Here is a 19,593-nt window from a genome sequence, read left to right as displayed (position 1 = left end):
AAATATTCAATGGATGCAAGAATTGTGAAGGTGATATCAAAGAAGGGGTCCTATGTTAACATGTAACTTGGCCTGTTAAGTTTTTTTTGATTGAAAGAGCTATTGATTTCTGTAAATATGACCTCCTGATGCTGCAAATTCAACAAATGCCCATTTTAGTTCTCTTTACAACCTTTAAAGGGAAGGTGTCGCGAATTTTTTTTTTTTATATGTTATTGCTTTTAGTATGTTATTAAAATACATTTTATTTATTTGTGTTTTTGTGTTGTACTTTTTTCTTTTTTATTACTTTTACTTCACTATGGGGGCTGCCATTCTTTTTTTCATCTCTGTGTGTGTCGATTAATGACACATACAGAGATGGAATACGGCACATACATCCCCATAGAGAATGCGAACTGGAGCCGTTCCATTCACTATAGCGTACACCGTCTGTGTGGGAACGGCGCAAAGGGGACTTAACTACTATATGTGGGCACAAAGGGGAAGTGTCTACTATATAGGGGAACAAAGGGGTCCTATCTACTAGATGGAACTCAAAGGAGGGCCTAACTACTTTAGGGGGGCAAAAAGGGGACCTAACTACTGTATGTTACTGTGTGGGAGCACATACAGAGGCATTCCTGTGTAAGGCCTAAAGGGGGAACTATTACTGATTAGGGGGCACGATTACTGTGCGAGGAACTGGGAGGAGCACTATTACTATCTAAATTGCGATTTTTTTTATTTTGTGCTATGCAAATAAAGATCATTATTATTTCTACCTATCTCTTTATCTATATCTTTCATGTCATATATATAGATGTAGATCATATATAGATGTACAGTTTTAGGCTGGGGCTACATGGCGACTTTGTGCACCATTCATTGTAAGCTCCACCTTGCGCCCAGCGTGTATGAAATGTGCACATATTTGGTATCGCTGAAGTCGGCAGAAGTTGCCTAATATGTAATCAGATGTCAGAAAAGGCCACCTCAATCCACATATTTGGAAAAAATGCCAGTGTTAATTTTTTCCATCAAAGTCAATGAATTGTCTGGAACAAAATAGAGGGCTAAAATATTTTATATGTCACTAAACGAATACCTTGGGGGGGGGGATTGATTTCCTATGAAGAGTCATTTTGAGGGTGTTGACAGTGTTTTGGCACTTCACAACATCTGTAATGGTCGTCAAAAGAAGTGCAGGACACTTTTGAGCCGTTTTCTCATAGACTCTATTGAAAACTGCTCCAAAAACGGCCGCAAAAACGACGCAAAAAACGCTGCGAAAAACGCTGGGAAAAACGCGAGTTGCTCAAAAAACGTCTGAAAATCAGGAGCTGTTTTCCCTTGAAAACAGCTCCGTATTTTCAGACGTATTTTGTTGATCGTGTGAACATACCCTTACACTGATCACATCTAAGTTTATAAACTTACTTGTTATTGGTATTTGGGTTACATTGTGTGAGCTGCTGTCAGCCGAGCCGTAGGTCCAGCAGACTAATGGATTCGGCCTACAGCAGCGCTATGCAGCTTCTATGTATAGTTCATTCATAGAAGCTGAAGCGCAAAAGGTAAATATTTTTTTTATATAAAAGTCAAATAGAAAAATGTTTTTGAGCACAAAATACATACATTTAATAATAATAAAAAAAGGCAACAAAGTTTACATAGCCTCTACTATATGTTAGGCTCACCTTCTCCATTTTTTTCAATAGCTGCATTTTATATTGTTCTCTTTTGTGTATTCTTTCGACAAGTTTTGCACTGTTGAATAAATACAAGTAGATTACATATAGAAACACATTCATGACGAGAACATCAATGTTAACGTTTCACACTTTATCTGTATATGAGTATATGTGGTGTGTATAAATGTATGTCTGTATGAACACATGTATACTTATGTGTGTATGTATGTATATTTGTGTGAATGTTTTGTGTCGCCCCGAAGTTGTGCTCTGCAGCCAACGTGGCCCCAATACAAATTTTGGTAGGGACACATGATGTACCACCCATGATCCACTTGTACCACCCATGATCTAAAGTAAATGTTTTATATATGAAAAGGAAAAGCAAAAGAAAAGTTCCAAGAGGACCATAAACTGCTCGCCTCAGGTCCAGCTTCCGAAAGCCATGACGATGAGCTATTATTGCGAGGGAAAGTTGGAGCCAGACATATATGTTTCCTCCGCAGCTGCTATATGTATTACATGGCTGCTATTCAAATGAATCTGTACCTATATAATACAAGTGTGGGCTTTTGGACCGGCATGACAGGTAGGCAAAGATAGGTGACCGCCAAGGGTTCTACCTCTGCTCAAACTATGGGGGCGCGGCATTGGACTACCCCACTGGAGGACCGAAGATCCTCCGGTGGGCCCAGGCACCGAGCTGCTTCTCTCCAGCCGTGGAGCAGAGAGCCATTGGCTCCCTGATCAGTCGCATACTCTTGTAGGCCACAGGCTGTTTAAGGCCTGTGACCTACTAGAAGACACAGAGGACGTCGGTGTCCTTACGCAGATGAGACAATGACGTCACTGCGCCGGGCTAAGAACAGCAGGCAGAGGATCGATCTGCTCAACATGGGAGTGGGGCCGGGTTAGTTTTTTTTTTTTTGATTGGCGCAATAGGAAACCAAATTTTATGGGGGGCAAAGGGAGCCTAACTATATATTGGGGGCCAAAGTGGATCTAAATACTACATAGGAACACAAAGGGGGCCTAAATACTATAGGGGCGGCACAAACGGGGACGTAACTACTATATGGGGCACAAAGGGGGCCTAACTACTATATGGGGGCACATAGGGGGCCTAACTCCTATAGAGGGCACAAAAGGGGGCCTAACTACTATATAAAAGCACAAAGGGCCTAACTACTACATGGGGCACAAAGGGAACGTTACTATTATATGGGAACATAAAGGTGGATGGACCTAACTACTATATGGGGGCACAAAGGGGACCTAACTACTATATGGGGCACCAAAGGGAACCTAACTAACATGGGGGCATAAAGGGGACCTAACTACTATATGGGGCACAAAGGTGACCTAACAAAGGAGCACCTAACTACTATATGGGGGCACCTAAGGGGACCTTACTAAAAAGGGGGCACAAAGGGTCATAACTACTATATAAGGGCACAAAGGGGTTCTAACTACGTATTGGGGCACCAAAGGTGGACCTAATTACTATATGGGGGCTTAAAGGGATCATAACTACTATATGGGGCACCAAAGCGGACCTAACTAACATGGGGGGCACAAAGGGGACTTAACTACTATATGGTGCACAAAGGGGACATATCTACTATATAGAGGCACAAAGTGGGACCTATATAGGGGAACAAAGGGGTCCTATCTACTAGATGGAACTCAAAGGAGGGCCTAACTACTTTAGGGGGGCACAAAGGGTACCTAACTACTGTATGTTACTGTGTGGGAGCACATAGAGAGGCATTCCTTTGTAGGGTGTAAAAAGGGGCGCTATTACTGTGTGAGGCCTAAAGGGGGAACTATTACTGATTAGGGGGCACGATTACTGTGTAAGGAACTGAGAGGAGCACTATTACTATGTCTGGCCCAAAACAGGGTACTAATCTAGTGTGTGGCACCAAGAGGGGGCATTATTTCCATCTGGGGCACTATAAATGTAATACAAGAGTTTTTGTAGAGGGTGGGGAATAAGTCAGGAGTGGGCTATAAAAGCGAGGAGCCAAAGATGTTTGTGTTGCAAATTCTACAGAGGCCATTCATGGCGTTCTGGCTCAGATGAAGAAGAAAAAGGAAAGTGAACGACTCCAATCTTAGAAGTCACCGGTGAGTTACTGGATTTCACTGTTCTGTATTAAAGGGGTTTTCCCATCTTAGACATTTATGGCATATCCACAGGAAATACCAAAAATGTCTGATAGTTGTTGGTCCCATCTCTGGGACCCGCACCTATATCGTCAACTGGCCTACAAAGACATTTTAGACAATTTTATCCCTCCAACTTTGTGGCAATAGTTTGGGGAAGGGCCTTTTCTCTTCCACCATATCTGTGCCTCATGGTTGGGTGAGTTTGGTGTGGAAGAACTTCACTGGCCCACACAGAGCCCTGACCTCAAACCCATCAAATACCTTTGGGATGCACTGGAATGTCGACTGTAAGACAGATCTTCTTGTCCAACATCAGTGTCTGACCTCACAAATTCTCTTCTGGCTGAATGGGCACAAATTCCCACAAATACATTTGAGGCTGTTATATCCATATAAGGGGGCCCAAATCCATATTACGGTCCTACATGTTCATATAGGTGGGATGGTCAGATGTGCACATACTTTTGGACATATAGTGTACATATTAAGAGATATGACTGGACTGCAATTCCAAGACCAATTTACCCACTGTAGCCATTGTCAACAAACACTCACTTGCTTTTATTGATGCTATCTATTTGCTTCCTTATATGCTCCTGAAGGAAAAAGAAAAAACATATAACTATTAGTTTGAATGTGGTAGAAAAAAAGTGGAAAGTGCCATAAAAATGGTGGTAAATCAGTCACATACAGTACAACTTGATAGCCACACCCATTTCCCTGATACATCTGTATTACAGACCGATGAGGCACTATACGCTCTCCAAGAAGCAATACTTATGGAAGAAATACTTATGTAATGGAGCATGCTGCATTTTTTTTTCTCACAGATTCCGCATGAATCTGTGTTAAAAAAACACTTTATGTATAAAATCATAGACACACAAAAGTACAGTATGAGCCGATAGCACGCTAAGATTGCCTGCCGGCAACAGAAGCCCTGTTTTCCAACTTACAATTAAAATAACAAAGTATTTATTACATTTATGCAAAGACTACTAATAACCAGCCCCACTTATCTCCCACCACTCAGATGCCCCAACACTAACATTATGCCAGCCTCCAACTCCGGGAATTCGTCTATCACTTTAATTCCCCCTACTACGCATGTACGCCGAGTTTGATAGCTCCACGGCTAATAATTCTATCACCCGTTTCTGTCCTTATGCGCATGCGCGCTTTGCAATATTCTCATTGGCGGCATATAGTGGCTATTCATTGGTGGTGTGGTGCGTCCGTCATGGAACGGGGGGCTCGTTCTCGGCTCTCTCTGTGATTGGCCGCTGGCCAATCAATAGAACATGTGGAGCTACTTTACTCTATATTTAAACAGGGCCATCTCGCCGCGCGCTGTCATTAGCCCCGATACCCCTGAAAACGCTACATCGTAGCGAAACATGTCGGGGGGGGCTTTCATTCTAATTTTAACACGTGTCCTGCTGACTCCTAGAACTTTATGTAGGGTCTGGTGCTGCGTGCTGCAGCCGTTAGCCCCAGGCTTTCTATACCTTGCACTTGGCTGATTGTAGTCAGCAATGGACCTTAATTTTAACTACATGTAGTTTGTCTTCTTTGCATAAATGTAATAAATACTTTGTTATTTTAATTGTAAGTTGGAAAACAGGGCTTCTGTTGCCGGCAGGCAATCCAATTTTTTCAATTTAACTAATACGCCCACCAGCTTCAGGGGTCCTTCCCCTTCTGTATATGATAGCACGCTAAGGGCACTGCAGGGCATATGGACAGGGCTTCAGCTCAGTAAACAACACCTTTTAACATTTAACAATACTAAGTTAGCTTCATCCATTGAGGGTTTTTATGCTGGGAAAAATATTTTCTATTGTTTAGAAAATATAATCATATTGTAGTATCATATACTAACGTAGTGTAAAATTCACAGCTTGTAATATTGAAGGGGTTTTTCCACCACAGCTAGTGATGGTATATCATATTTCCCCAGGATCCTCCCCCCCCCCCAATTATCAGAAGAAAGGGTTCACAGCGCCTTTCCCAAATCTCTATTCACATGAATAAGGTTGTGTTTAAAGGGGTTTTCCGGAAGTAAAAAATTACATTCATTTAAATTAAACAATGAAAAATATATAACTTTACAATGTACTTACGTTTGATCAGATGGCTGTAGCGTCGTATATCCTCTTCCGTCACCGCCCCCTTAGTAATGCAAAATCTGCACTTCCTGTGCAGACCCGTCCATTTGGTCTGCTACCTTACTTCCGGTTTCCGGCTTTCACACTGTACGGTTACGTCACAAATGACGTAACCGTACCACGTGCTTCTTTATCTAATTAGAGCATGCGTGGTTAACACACTCCACCGCGCATGCTCTGTGAAATTATGTGGCTGCGTCTTCAGCGGCCGTGTATATTACACTGCGCATGCGCAGGTTTGAAGTCGGTGTGTAGCGTTAGTGTCCTTGTGACTCCTGTTTCGGCCGTCTTCCCGACAGATGCAGGAGCTGTGACAGCTGCTGTCTCGTACAGCAGCTGCCGCAGCTCCTACAGCGGGGACCGATCGCTGTGTCCCCGCTGTTTAACCCCTTAAAAGCCGCGTTCAATAGAGATCAGGCTTTTTAGGGGTTAAGTTACCATCGCCGGCCTGCTACACGATAGTGGCCGGCGATGGTTACTATGGCAACCGGACACCAAACAATGGCGTCCGGCTATGCCATACACGGAAGCCTAGTGGGTCCTGACAAAGTCAGGACCCACTATGCTTGCTGTCAGTGAGTAGCTGACAGCTCTAATACACTGCACTATGCATGTAGTGCAGTGTATTAGAATTGCGATCAGGGCCTCCTGCCCTCAAGTCCCCTAGTGGGACAAAGTAATAAAGTAAAAAAAGATGTGTAAAAATAAGAAAATAAAAGTTTTAAAAGTGAAAATATCCCCCTTTTTTCCCTTATCAGTCCTTTATTATTAATAAAAATATATAAATAAATAAACTATACATAATTGGTATCGCCGCGTTCGGAATGGCCTGAACGACAAAATTGTTTAGTTATTTATCCCGCGCGGTTAACGCCGTAAAATAAAATAATAATAAACCGTACCAAAATCACAATTGTTTGGTCACTTCACCTCCCAAAATATTTATTAAAAATAGATCAAAAAGTTGCATGTACCTAAAAATGGTAATGATTGAAACTACAGTTCGTTACGCAAAAAATAAGTCCTCGCACGGCTTTCCTGATGGAAAAATAATAAAGTTCTGGCTCTTAGAATAAGGTAACACAAAAAGTAAATTATTTTTTACAAAACGGAGTTTATTGTGCAAACGCCATAAGACCTAAAAAAACTATAAACATCTGGTATCTCCGTAAAGCCGGGTTTACATCAGCGTGTGCGTTTTTCGCCAGCAAAAAATGCGGCGTTTTGCGTGCGCAAAAGGCACTTAACAGCTCCGTGTGTCAGCCCTTTATGATGCGCGGCTGCGTGGTTTTCGCGCAGCCGCCATCATTATGACACTCCGTTTGGATGTTTGTAAAAAGAAAAGAACGTGGTGCTTTTCTGTTTTCATTCATCCTTTACAGTGCTGTTGCGCGAATCACGCTTGTCCCACGGAAGTGCTTCCGTGCGACATGCGTGGTTTTCACGCACCCATTGACTTCAATGGGTGCGTGATGCGCGAACAGCGCACAAATATAGGACGTCGTGCGTTTCACGCAGCGGACATACGCTGCGTGAAAATCACGCACCTGTCTGCACGGCCCCATAGACTAATATAGGTCCCTGCGAACGCTGTAACAAAAATAGAATAAAAAAACAATAGTAGAATTGCTGTTTTTTAGTCACCACGCCACTTAAAAATAGAATAAAAACTGATCAAAAAGCCGCATGCACCCCATGAAAACGACAATGAATTCCTCAAGGGGTCTAGTTTCCAAAATGGGGTCACCTTTTGGGGGTTTCCACTGTTTTGGTACCACAAGACCTTTTCAAACCGGACATGGTGCCTAATGAAAAGGCGGCCTCAAAATCCACTAGGTGCGCCTTTGCTTCTGAGGCCGCTGCTTCAGTTCATTAGCGCACTAGGGCCACATGTGGGATATTTCTCAAAACTGCAGAATCTGGGCAATAAATATTGAGTTGCGTTTCTCTGGTAAAACATTTTGTTCATAAACTTTCTAAATGCTGTTGTGAATACTTTGAGGGGTCTAGTTTCTAAAATGGGGTGTTTCATAGGGGTGTCTAATATATAGGCCCCTCAAAGCAACTTCAGAACTGAACTGGAAACAAAAAAATAATAATTAGGCAATACTTCGCTTCTACACGAACTTGTCAGCGATTCACAGTGTGATGAAGTAAGGGAAATGAAGGGGAAGCAGCGCTTATACGAGCGGTGCACCCCCTTCAAACAGCTGATTGTGGGGGTCCCGGGAGTCGGACCCCCAACGTGTAGGTTTGGGCAACAGCCCGCACTTCAAACCACCCTGACACTGCGTCTTTTGCTAATTTTTAAAGAATTTTTGAATCAATAAAAGTGGAAATGAAGCATCCCTTTTATCCCTATACAGTGCTGGATCATTTCTCTTTTTTCTTCAGCATTATCTACCGTGGGCCGTCGCGGGGATCCGAGCAAGGTTTTCCATTTGAGACGCAGGATTGGTCAGCTGGAGGTCTCCTCCCTTTTGTTTTTCTCTAGCACTACTTTATGCTGCCCTCAGATGGGACAGCTCCAAGTATTACGTTATTTAACCCCTTAAGGACACAGCGTGTTTTGGCCTTCAGGACACAGCCGATATTTTCAAATCGGACGTGTTACTGTAACGTCTGTGGTCGCTGACCACGAACTCCTTCCATCCGGTTGATGCCATTCTCCAGAGATGTCTGCACATGCGGCCGTCCTGTTCCACAGTGACCACCAGGGTGCGCTCGCGAGCTCAGTCCAGACTAGGAGCCAGGTCTCACATCACACAGGTGGGAGATTTAGCTGATTGCTCCCAGAGCACCGTGGGCTAAGAAGGGCTGTGCCCCTCCCTCCAATGCCTGAGCCTTGTTGTCGTTATCCTAGTATGTCTATGCAAATGGTCTCCTAAGTGTTTTCCAGTTCCCAGTGTTCACCGTTCCTGCTACCTGTAACTTGTATCCCATGCTATCCTGGTCAAGTGCCGTGTTGAGCTGAAGTCGTGCTGTGCTGTGTTCCACATCTGTCCTGCTCTGCATCGCCTGGTGCTTGCCTGCTGCTTAGTCCCAGCCGAGCCTGTCTTGCTACTGTCTGAGCTACCACAGGTACACTATACGAACTATAGACTGTGACCTGTGTCCTGTTGGCCAGCTGCCATACCGTCAAGGCGGTACGGCCCAGTGGGTCCACATACCCAACGTGACAGTAGGCTCAGGCCATGGACCCCGCTGGTCAATCCAAGACCATGACGACGTCACAGGAGATGCCGGCGGATATGCTAGACCTCCGGTCTCGACAGGACCAACTCCTCCAGGCATTGAACATTATTGCACGTCGGCTGGAGGTGCAAGCTGCTGCTCCTCCTACTACACCTCCTGGCAGTACTGATCATCCGACTACACCTCCTGGTAGTGCTGATCACCGATGTTCTTTGCCGCTTCGCTATGATGGAGACGCGAGGACCTGCCGCGGATTTTTAAACCAGTGTCAGATCCACTTTAGCTTGTATGCAAGGGCATTCTCGTCTGATGGCGCAAGGGTCGAATTCATCGTCTCTCTCCTCACTGGCAGGGCCCTTGCATTGGCGAACCCTATCTGGGAGAGACAAGGACCAGAGACCCGTGACGTCCATGGGTTCCTATGGACATTTCGCACAGGGTTTGAGGAGCCTGGATGAGTCTCGGCTGTAGCTGCCTCCTTGCTGAACCTACGCCAGGGAGACACCTCCGTGGGCAAGTACGCCATCCACTTCCGCACCCTGGCGGGACAACTGTTGTGGAACAATGAGGCCCTGGTGGCTACATTCTGGCAGGGACTGTCTCCTAGGATTAAGGACGAGCTGGCTGCCAGAGATCTATCATCTACCCTTGATGCCCTCATCCTTCTGGCCGCCCGGCAAGATAAAAGGATCCGAGAACGGTTCCAAGAGGCTCGTCGGGAGGGAGGACATCCTAGTCCGGTTCCTACTTTGCAGCAACCCCTGCTGTCCTCAGATGCTGAACCTCCTATGAAGTCTGCGAGGACGGACCATTTTAAGCTGTCTACCCAGGAGAGACAACGCAGACGCACCTCTGGACTCTGTCTATATTGCGGCTTTGGAGGCCATCTTGTGCGTCTGTGTCCCCAAAAGCCCCAGAGCCTAGGGTTGGTGGGAGAGACAACCCTGGGTAAAGAAGGACTTTAGTCTAAATTGTCCATCCCCATGACCATAGTGTCCGGTGAGAAAACGCATCGGGTCTCTGCGTATCTGGACTCTGGATCCGCTGCTAATTCATTCGTAGAGACCTGGTGGATCTCCTCCAATTGCCCACAACCCCTCTGGAGAGGCCGTTGATGGTTGCATCTGTGAATGGACTACTTCTGCCAGACCCAATTGTAGCTGTGACCAAGCCGCTGAGGATCCAATTGGGAGCCCTCCATTCCGAGCTCCTTTCGTTCTTTGTCCTGACTAAAGCTGTCAATCCTATGCTGCTGGGTCGGCCCTGGCTCCGACTACATGCCCCAGTCCTGGACTGGAATTCTGGAGAGTTGGGTCCCGAGTGTCTCCACCGCTGCCTGATACAGATTAGTTCGGTTCAGCCTCCTCTGCCTCAGTCCTTGGCAGGATTGCCTGGTCATTATTCTGCATTTTTGGATGTCTTCAGCAAGAATGAGGCGGAGTCGCTGCCCCCACACCGGGCGTATGACTGTCCTATCGACCTAGTTCCTGGTGCATCCCTTCCCCGTGGTAGGGTATATCCTCTCTCCGTGCCAGAGACTCTGTCCATGTCCGTCTATGTTAAGGAGAACTTGCAGATGGGTTTCATACGGAAGTCTTCCTCCCCAGCAGGAGCTGGGTTCTTCTTCGTCAAGAAAAAGGAGGGTTCCCTGTGTCCTTGCATCGACTACCGGGGTCTCAACCAGATCACGGTAAAAAATAGGTATCCGTTGCCTTTGATTTCTGAACTGTTTGATCGCATACGTGTAGCCAAGATTTTTTCAAAGCTAGACCTGCGTGGGGCTTACAACCTAATCCGGATTCGCTGGGGTGATGAATGAAAGACGGCATTTAACACCCGTGACAGACACTATGAATATCTAGTAATGCCCTTCATTCTGTGTAATGCTCCCGCGGTCTTCCAGGAGTTTGTTAATGACATCTTCCGTGACCTCCTCTATGTATGTGTTGTGGTCTATCCTGATGACATCTTGATTTTTTCTTCAGATCGAATGACTCATTGGAGACATGTCCGTCAAGTTTTGCTACGGTTAAGGGAGAATCGTCTGTACGCTAAGTTGGAGAAGAGCGTGTTTGAGAAAGATTCAGCGCTTCCGGGGATTCAGACAATTTCTACAGACAGTTGATTCCAAACTTTTCCTCACTGACATCTCCTATCTCTAACCTCACCAAGAAAGGCATGAACCCAAAGGTGTGGACTCCAGAGGCGGAAGCTACATTTAATAGCCTGAAGAGTGCCTTCACGTCAGCCTCGATCCTCCATCATCCAGATGTTTCTCGACAGTTCTAGTTGGAGGTGGATGCCTCCTCTGTCGGTGCTGGTGCACTCCTGTTCCAGAGAGGTTTCAAGGGCAAGTCAATGGTATGTGGCTATTACTCCAAGCTCTTTTCTTCCGCAGAACGCAACTACGATTGGGCATCGGCAGTTACTGGCCATCAAATTGGCTCTGGAGTAGTGGAGACATCTATTAAAGGGCACAGTTCATCCCATATTGATATTTACGGACCACAAGAACCTCACTTATCTCCAGACGACCCAACGACTGAATCCCCGTCAAGCCAGGTGGTCGCTGTTCTTTGCTCGGTTCCAGTTTGAGCTCCACTACCGTCCGGTCGACAAGAATGTGAGGGCCGATGCCTTGTCCAGGTCATTCGAGACAGAGGACACTATGGAGTCTCCACAGAATATTATCAATCTGTCCTGCATCATCCCTGTCAACCCTCTACAAGTTAGAGACATTCCCCCGGGGAGGACTTTTATGTGTCTGGCAGACAGAAGAAGAATCCTCCACTGGGGACACAGTTCCAAACTGGCAGGTCACACGTGTGTCCGTAAGACCCGAGACTTGATTGCTCGTCACTTCTGGTGACCCACGCTGCCCAAAGACATCACAGACATTGTATCCTCCTGCACAGTGTGCGCAGCAAATAAAATTGCCCACTCCAAACCGGCGGGCCTGCTCCAGCCGCACCCTGTGTCCGATGCCCCCTGGCAACATATTGCTATTGACTTTGTCATAGACCTGCCTCCCTCTGCGGGATGCAGTGTGGTCTGGGTGGTGGTGGACCGAGTTTCGAAGATGGCTCACTTCGTTACACTGACCGGTCTACCTTCTGCATCTCGACTGGCCGCCCTCTTCATCCAACACGTCTTCCGCCTGCATGGCTTGCCTAGGCATATTCTGTCTGATCGGGGGGTTCAGTTCACCTCGAAGTTCTGGAGAGCCCTCTGCGGACTCCTCGGTGTGAAGTTGGACTTTTCCTCAGCCTACAATCCTCAGTCCAATGGTTAAGTCGGGAGGATCAACCAAATCATGGAGAACTACCTACGACACTTCATCTCCAAGCAGCATGATAACTGGGTGCAACTTCTTCCTTGGGCCGAGTTCTCGTATAATAATCATACTAGCGAGTCCACAAGAAATACACCATTCTTCATAGTTCACGGTGAAAAACACCCACGACTCCCACTTCCGGTGTCCGTTATGTCCGAAGTGCCTGCAGCTGATTCTGCTTTTATGGACTTCCTGCGGATCTGGCAGCAGACCCGATCCTCCATTCTGCTGGCGGTGGACCGCATGAAACGTAAGGCAGACACAAGGACAAGAGAACCTCCCCAGTTTTCTCCAGGTACCAAGGTCTGGCTGTCCTCCAGAAATATCCGGCTGAGGGTGCCATCTTACAAGTTTCCCAGGTTCCTTGGACCCTTTGAGATCTTGCAACAGATTAACCCAGTCTCCTACAAGCTTCGGCTGCCTCCTACCCTCCGGATCCCCAACTCCTTTCACGTTTCTCTCCTGAAACCTGTGGTCCTGAACCGCTACTCTAAGACTCTTAGCCCTGCAGTTTCCCCCAGTGGTTCTTCCGAGATATTTGAGCTTAAAGGGAACCTGTCACCAGCATTTCACCTATTGAACTTTACTTATCCCTCACTGGCTGCTGCTGTCAAAAGTTCATTGCCGTTTTCCCGTCTCCCAAACTCCTCCTCCGACCGTAAATAACGGTCTGCAAACATTTAGCACCTTTTATCGTAATAATCCGGTGTCCCATTGTGCGCACACACCAGAAGAGGACATCAATGCACAAGCACAGTATTTTGTGTGCTGGGAGAAGGCGAGGAGCTGTCAATCAAAAGTAAGGAGGTGGGGTAAACTCGGGAAGACTTGAGGAATGAAGATTTGACTCTTTTCAAACGAAGATTTGACTCTTTTCAAACGAAGATACAACTCTTTTATGCTCATTAGCATACGGTGTGGGAACACTAAAAAACTGAATACTAAAGCTACAGAGCCGACTAAGAAGACAATTATAGATGATATAGGAATTATTTTTCACCCACTGCCACCAGGTAGTGCTGGTTTGATAGGGGAAATGCTGGTGACAGGTTCCCTTTAAGGAGATCCTGGACACCAAAAAAGTAAGAGGAAGAACCTTTTATTTAGTAGATTGGAGGGGGTTGGGTCCAGAAGAGAGGTCCTGGGAGCCAGAGAAGAAACTCAATGATCCTACAATCATTAAGAAGTTTCTCTCTTGTTCTGGTTCCAAGAGAACGGGGATACTGTAACGTCTGTGGTCGCTGACCACGAACTCCTTCCATCCGGTCGACGCCCTTCTCTCCAGAGATGTCTGCACATTGGGCCGTCCTGTTCCACAGTCATCACCAGGGTGCGCCCACGAGCTCAGTACAGGCTAGGAGCCATGTCCCACACAAATGGGAGATTGAGCTGATTGCTCCCAGAGCACCCTAAACTATAAGAAGGGCTGTGCCCCTCCCTCCAATGCCTGAGCCTTGTTGTTGTTATCCTAGTATGTCTATGCAAATGGTCTCCTAAGTATTTTCCAGTGTTCCCCATTCCTGCTACCTGTAACATGTATCCAGTGCTATCCTGGTCATGTGCCGTGTTGAGCTGAAGTCGTGCTGTGCTGTGTTCCACGCCTGTCCTGCTGCGCCACGCCTGGCACCTGCCTGCTGCTTAATCCCAGCCGAGCCTGTCTTGCTACTGTCTGAGCTACCACAGGTACACTATATGAACTATAGACTGTGTCCTGTTGGCCAGCTGCCATACCGTCAAGGCGGTACGGCCCAGTGGGTCCACATACCCAACGTGACAGTGGTCTGTATGTGGTAATAACTTTGGAATGCTTTTACCTATCCAAGTGATTCTGAGATTGTTTTCTCGTGACATGTTGTACTTTGTGTTACTGAAAAATTTGATCAATAAATTCAGTATTTATTTGTAAAATACACCAAAATTTTGAGAAAATTTGCAATAAATAGCATTTTTCTAAATTTAAATGTATTTGTTTGTAAAACAGAGAGTAATAACACCCAAAATAGTTACTAGTTAACATTTCCCATATGTCTACTTTATGTTTGCATCATTTTCTGAAAATTGTTTTATTTTTCTAGGACATTACAAGCTTAGAAGTTTAGCAACAATTTCTCACATTTTCAAGAAAATTTCAAAAGGCCATTTTTTCAGTGAGAAATTCAGTTTTGATATTACAGTTCATATATTACAAATCTCCATAAACCATCCCATTTTAAAAACTTCACCCCTCAAAGTATTCAAAAACAGCATTTGGAAAGTTTCTTAACCCTTTGGGCGTTCCACAGAAATTAAAGCAATGTAGAGGTGAAATTTACAAATGTAATTTTTTTTTGCCGAAATTCATTTGAAATACATTTTATTTCTGTAACACGGTTTTACCAGAGAAATGCAACTCAAAATTTATTGCCCAGATTCTGCAGTTTTTAGAAATATCTCACATGTCGCCCTAGTGTCCTAGTGGTCTGAAACACAGGACTCAGAAGCAAAGAAGCACTTAGTGGATTTTGGGGCCTCATTTTTTTTATAGAATATATTTTAGGCACCATGCCAGGTTTGAAGAGGTCTTGTGGTGCCAAAACAGTGGAAACCCCCTAAAAGTGACCTCATTTTGGAAACTACCCCCTCAAGGAATTTTTCTAGGGGTATAGTTAGCATTTTGACCCCACAGTTTTTTCTCTGAATTTATTGGAATTAGTCTGTGAAGATGAAAATCTACTTTTGTTCTGAAATAAGGTAAATTTTTTTAATTTTTACAAGGAATTAAATGAGAAAAATCACCCCAACATTTGTAAAGCAATTTCTCCCGATTATGGCAATACCCCATATGTGGTAATAAACTGTCGTGTGGACCCACAGTAGGGCTCAGAAGGGAAGGAGCGCATTTGGATTTTGGAGCGCAGATTTTGCAGGAATGGTTTTCTGTGCCATGTCGTGTTTGCAAGGCCCTGAAGGGACCAAAACAGTGGAAACCCCTCAAAAGTGACCCTATTTTGGAAACTACACCCCTCAAGGAATTTTTCTAGGGGTATAGTTGGCATTTTGACCCCACAGGTTTTTTTCTGAATTTATTGGTATTAGTCTGTAAAGCAGATTTTGCTGGAATGGTTTTCGGCGCCATGTTGCATTTGCATAGCCCCTGATGTGCCATTACAGTGGAAGACCCCATATTGGAAACCACACCCCCTAAAGTATTTATCTAGTGGTGTAGTGAGTTTTTCAAGCCCACCTTTATTGTAGGAATTGATGCAATGCCGATGTGAAAAATGTAAATCTAATTTTTTGTCACAAATGTGTCATGTATAGGACACATACTGTATTTCCTACAAAGTTAAACTGAATAATTTCACCCCAACATGGATTATGCTGTGACTACTATGTTTAAAACTACCCCCATCTGCTCCTCTATCAAATGGTGGACCCCAAAGTGAAAAGAGCACTCTGCGGCTTTCAGGACACAATTTTAGCTCAATTATAGGCCCTAATCCTTTAGAGGATTTTAGCTGGTAGAATGATGTAATACCCCCAGACTTGACCCCATTTTCAAATTAAAACCCCCTAAGTCATTCATCTAGGGGGTGTAGTGCGCATATTGAGCTCACATTTTGGTCCATAAAATAAGCAAAAATTACACCCTCTAAGCTATTCATTTAGGGATGCAGTGAGCAAAGTTTTTATAGTGGAAAATAATGTGGGTTAGGTGTAAAAAAAAAAGATTATTTTTTTAAATTAAATCTCGTACATCATATATAAATGGCATGTATTTTCACAATTTATTTCTCTACTCTGTTACTTCTATGTTTAGAAGTATGCTGCATTCCTGAGGATCAAACAATAGAGGAACGCCAATATTTACTGGTAAAAAGGGCCTGTCCCTAACATTGAATTTTTTCTTGAAGATACTGTATGACCATACCATGCCAACAAAGCTGTTGACCATTAAATGTAGCCCTGGTTTGATATATTGTAAGTTAGAGAGCGAGGAAAAATTGGCCTTCAGTGAAGGGCAATATATCTGAAAAATTGAGGAAAAAAATCGATACAACCGTGATGAAAGCGTGTTCAGAAGGATGAAAGAACAGTTACAGGGCAATATATTTAACATCTTTTTTTTTAAAAGGACTGGTTGTACAACGCCTCTTTAGCACCATCAATCCCTATATGAGAGATGAATGTGCCAAGTGACGTTGGCGCACCATAACAGGTCCCTGCCTGGCAAGGTAGGAACCGAAATGTGCGCAAAACAACCTGTCATCTGCAGAATATATAAAGGGGCAATGTCCAACACCGTGTGTATATATATATATATATATATATATATATATATATATATATATATATATATATAGTCCAGGGTGGATGAACACAGCACTCCAATGCTACAACAAATCAGGCCATGTGCTCGTTACCTGGGGGTGAATCAATTCCCCAAAATCCAATAGAGAAAGATGTAGAGCGCAGTAACGGCACCAGGACTTCAAGGTAAATGAAAGCAAAAGTGGATTTATTTCACCTCAACACAGCAACGTTTCGGTTCAACAGGAGAAAGGTTCTGGTGCCGTTACTGCGCTCTACATCTTTCTCTATATATATATATATATATATATATATATATATATATATATATATATATATATATATATATCATGCTTGATAAAGATCCTATTGTAGGATTGAAACGTCGCTTTGTGTTTGACTGAATAAACCACCATTTTCTTCACACTGGAGTGCTGCAAATTTTCTCTTTCTATATATGATATTTCGTACGAGGATCAGGACGTCTTGCTTGGCACCCGTGCAACAGTTTTTTGTGAGTGCTGCTGCTTTTTGCTTCTCTCTCTCTCTCTCTCTCTCTATATATATATATATATATACAGTTAGGTCCAGTATAATTTGGACAGTGACACAATCTTCACGATTTGGGCTCTGCATGCCACCACATTGAATATAAAATGAAACAACTGAGATGGAATTGAAGTGTAGGCTTTCAGGTTTAATTCAAGGGGTTGAACTAAAATATCCTGTGAAACGTTTAGGAATTGCGACCATTTCTCGACACAGCCTCCTCATTTCAGGGGCTCAAAAGTAATTGGACAAATTAACATTACCATAAATTAAATTATTTTTTTTAATACTTTGTAGAGAATCCTTTGCAGGCAATGACTGCCTGAAGTCTGGAATCCATGGAGATCACCAAACGCTGGGTTTCCTCCTTTGTGATGCTTTGCCAGGCCTTCACTGCAGATGTCTTCAGTTGTTGCTTGTTTGTGGGTCTTTCTGCCTTAAGCAAGTGAAATGCATGCTTGATCTGGTTGAGATCTGGAGATTGAGTTGGCCATTGCAGAATATTCCACTTCTTTGCCTTAAAAAAAACTCCTGGGCTGCTTTCGCAGTATGTTTTGGGTCATTGTCCATCTGTACTGTGAAGTGACGTCCAATCAACCTTGCTACATTTGGTTCAATCTGAGAAGAAATTATATCCCTGAACACTTCAGAATTCATTCGGCTGCTTCTATCTTCAGTCACATCATTAATAAATACTAGTGACCCAGTGCCCTTGGTAGTCATGCATGCCCATGCTATCACACTGCCTCCACCATGTTTTACAGAGGATGTGGTGTGCTTTGGATCATGAGCCGTTCCATGCCTTCTCCATACTTTCTTCCTCCCATGATTCTGGTGCAGGTTGATCTTAGATTCATCTGTCCATAGAATGCTGTTCCAGAACTGGGCGGCTTCTTGAGATGTTTTTTTGGCAAAGTCTTATCTGGCCTTTCCATTTTTGAGGCTGATTAATGATTGCACCATTTGCACCATTGCACCATTTGCTCTCATGAAGTCTTCTCTTTATGGTAGACTTAGATACTGATACACCTACTTCCAGGAGAGTGTTCTTCACTTGGGTAGATGTTGTGAAGGGGTTTTTCTTCACCATTGAAAGGATTCTGCGATCATCCACCACTGTTGTCTTCCGTGGACGTCCAGGCGTTTTGGCTTTCACGAGATCACCAGTGCGCTCTTTTTTTTCAAGAATGTACCAAACTGTTGATTTGGCCACTCCCAACATTTGTCCAATCTCTCTGATGGATTTCTTAATTTTTTTCAGCCTAGCGATGGTCGGTTTCACTTGCATTGAGAGCTACTTTGACCTCATGTTGTGGCTTCACAGCAACAGCTTCCAAATGCAAATGCCACACCTGGAATCAACTCCAGACCTTTTACCTGCTTAATTGATGATGGATTTACGAGGAAATAGCCCATGCAGCTTTGGATATAATTATCCAATTACCTTTGGTCCCTTGAAAAAGAAGCAGCTACAAATTAAAGATCTGTAATTCCTAAACCCGTCCCTCAAATTAGGATGTGAATACCCTCAAATTAAAGCTGAGAGTCTGCACGTTAAGTCCATATTGATTATATACAGGGGCGTAGCTAAAGGCTCATGGGCCCCGATGCAAAAGTTCTTATTGGGCCCCCCCGCAAACTTCTCATGGCTGACGGTCCACAGCTTTCAGCTGCATCGCTGGGTCTCCTAAGTGACCCAACAATGCAGCACTAGCAGCCAGGGGCGTCACTAAGGACTTATAACATCAGGGGGAATAGCCCCAATACATATGTGTCCGCCCCAAAAAAATGTGTGTATAGGAGACAGCATATCTATAGCACTACGACCCTATAAACTATGGATAGGATTAGATACATTGGCTCAGCAGACAGTATCACACATGATAGGATTAGATACAGTGGCTGAGCAGACAGTATCACACATGATAGGATTAGATATAGTGGCTGAGCAGACAGTATCACACATGATAGGATTAGATACAGTGGCTGAGCAGACAGTATCACACATGATAGAATTAGATACAGTGGCTCCGCAGACAGTATCACACATGATAGGATTAGATGCAGTGGCCCAGCAGACAGTATCACACATGATAGGATTAGATACAGGACTCAGCAGACAGTATCACACATGATAGAATTAGATACAGGACTCAGCAGACAGTATCACACATGATTAGATTAGATATAGGGCCCAGCAGACAGTATCACA

The 19,593-nt window shown here is 44.3% G+C and overlaps 1 protein-coding gene across 2 annotated transcripts in view; it reads right to left on the bottom strand.

Moving 5' to 3' along the window:
* Positions 1–19,593, bottom strand: part of LOC142759959 (uncharacterized) — a 55,164-nt gene that overhangs the window by 15,537 nt on the left and 20,034 nt on the right. For both annotated transcript variants that reach the window (XM_075862785.1, XM_075862786.1), the window contains 2 exons: positions 4,401–4,441; positions 1,680–1,749 (listed from right to left, as the gene is read on the bottom strand). In XM_075862785.1, the coding sequence (XP_075718900.1) occupies positions 1,680–1,749; positions 4,401–4,441 (111 nt within the window). The remainder of the gene's footprint in view (positions 1–1,679; positions 1,750–4,400; positions 4,442–19,593) is intronic.

This window comes from Rhinoderma darwinii, chromosome 4, assembly GCF_050947455.1.
Source record: "Rhinoderma darwinii isolate aRhiDar2 chromosome 4, aRhiDar2.hap1, whole genome shotgun sequence".
In the NCBI taxonomy this organism is placed as follows: Eukaryota; Metazoa; Chordata; class Amphibia; order Anura; family Rhinodermatidae; genus Rhinoderma; species Rhinoderma darwinii.
The sequence above is the reverse complement of the archived record's forward strand: the minus strand, read 5'-3'. Positions and strand labels throughout refer to the sequence as shown.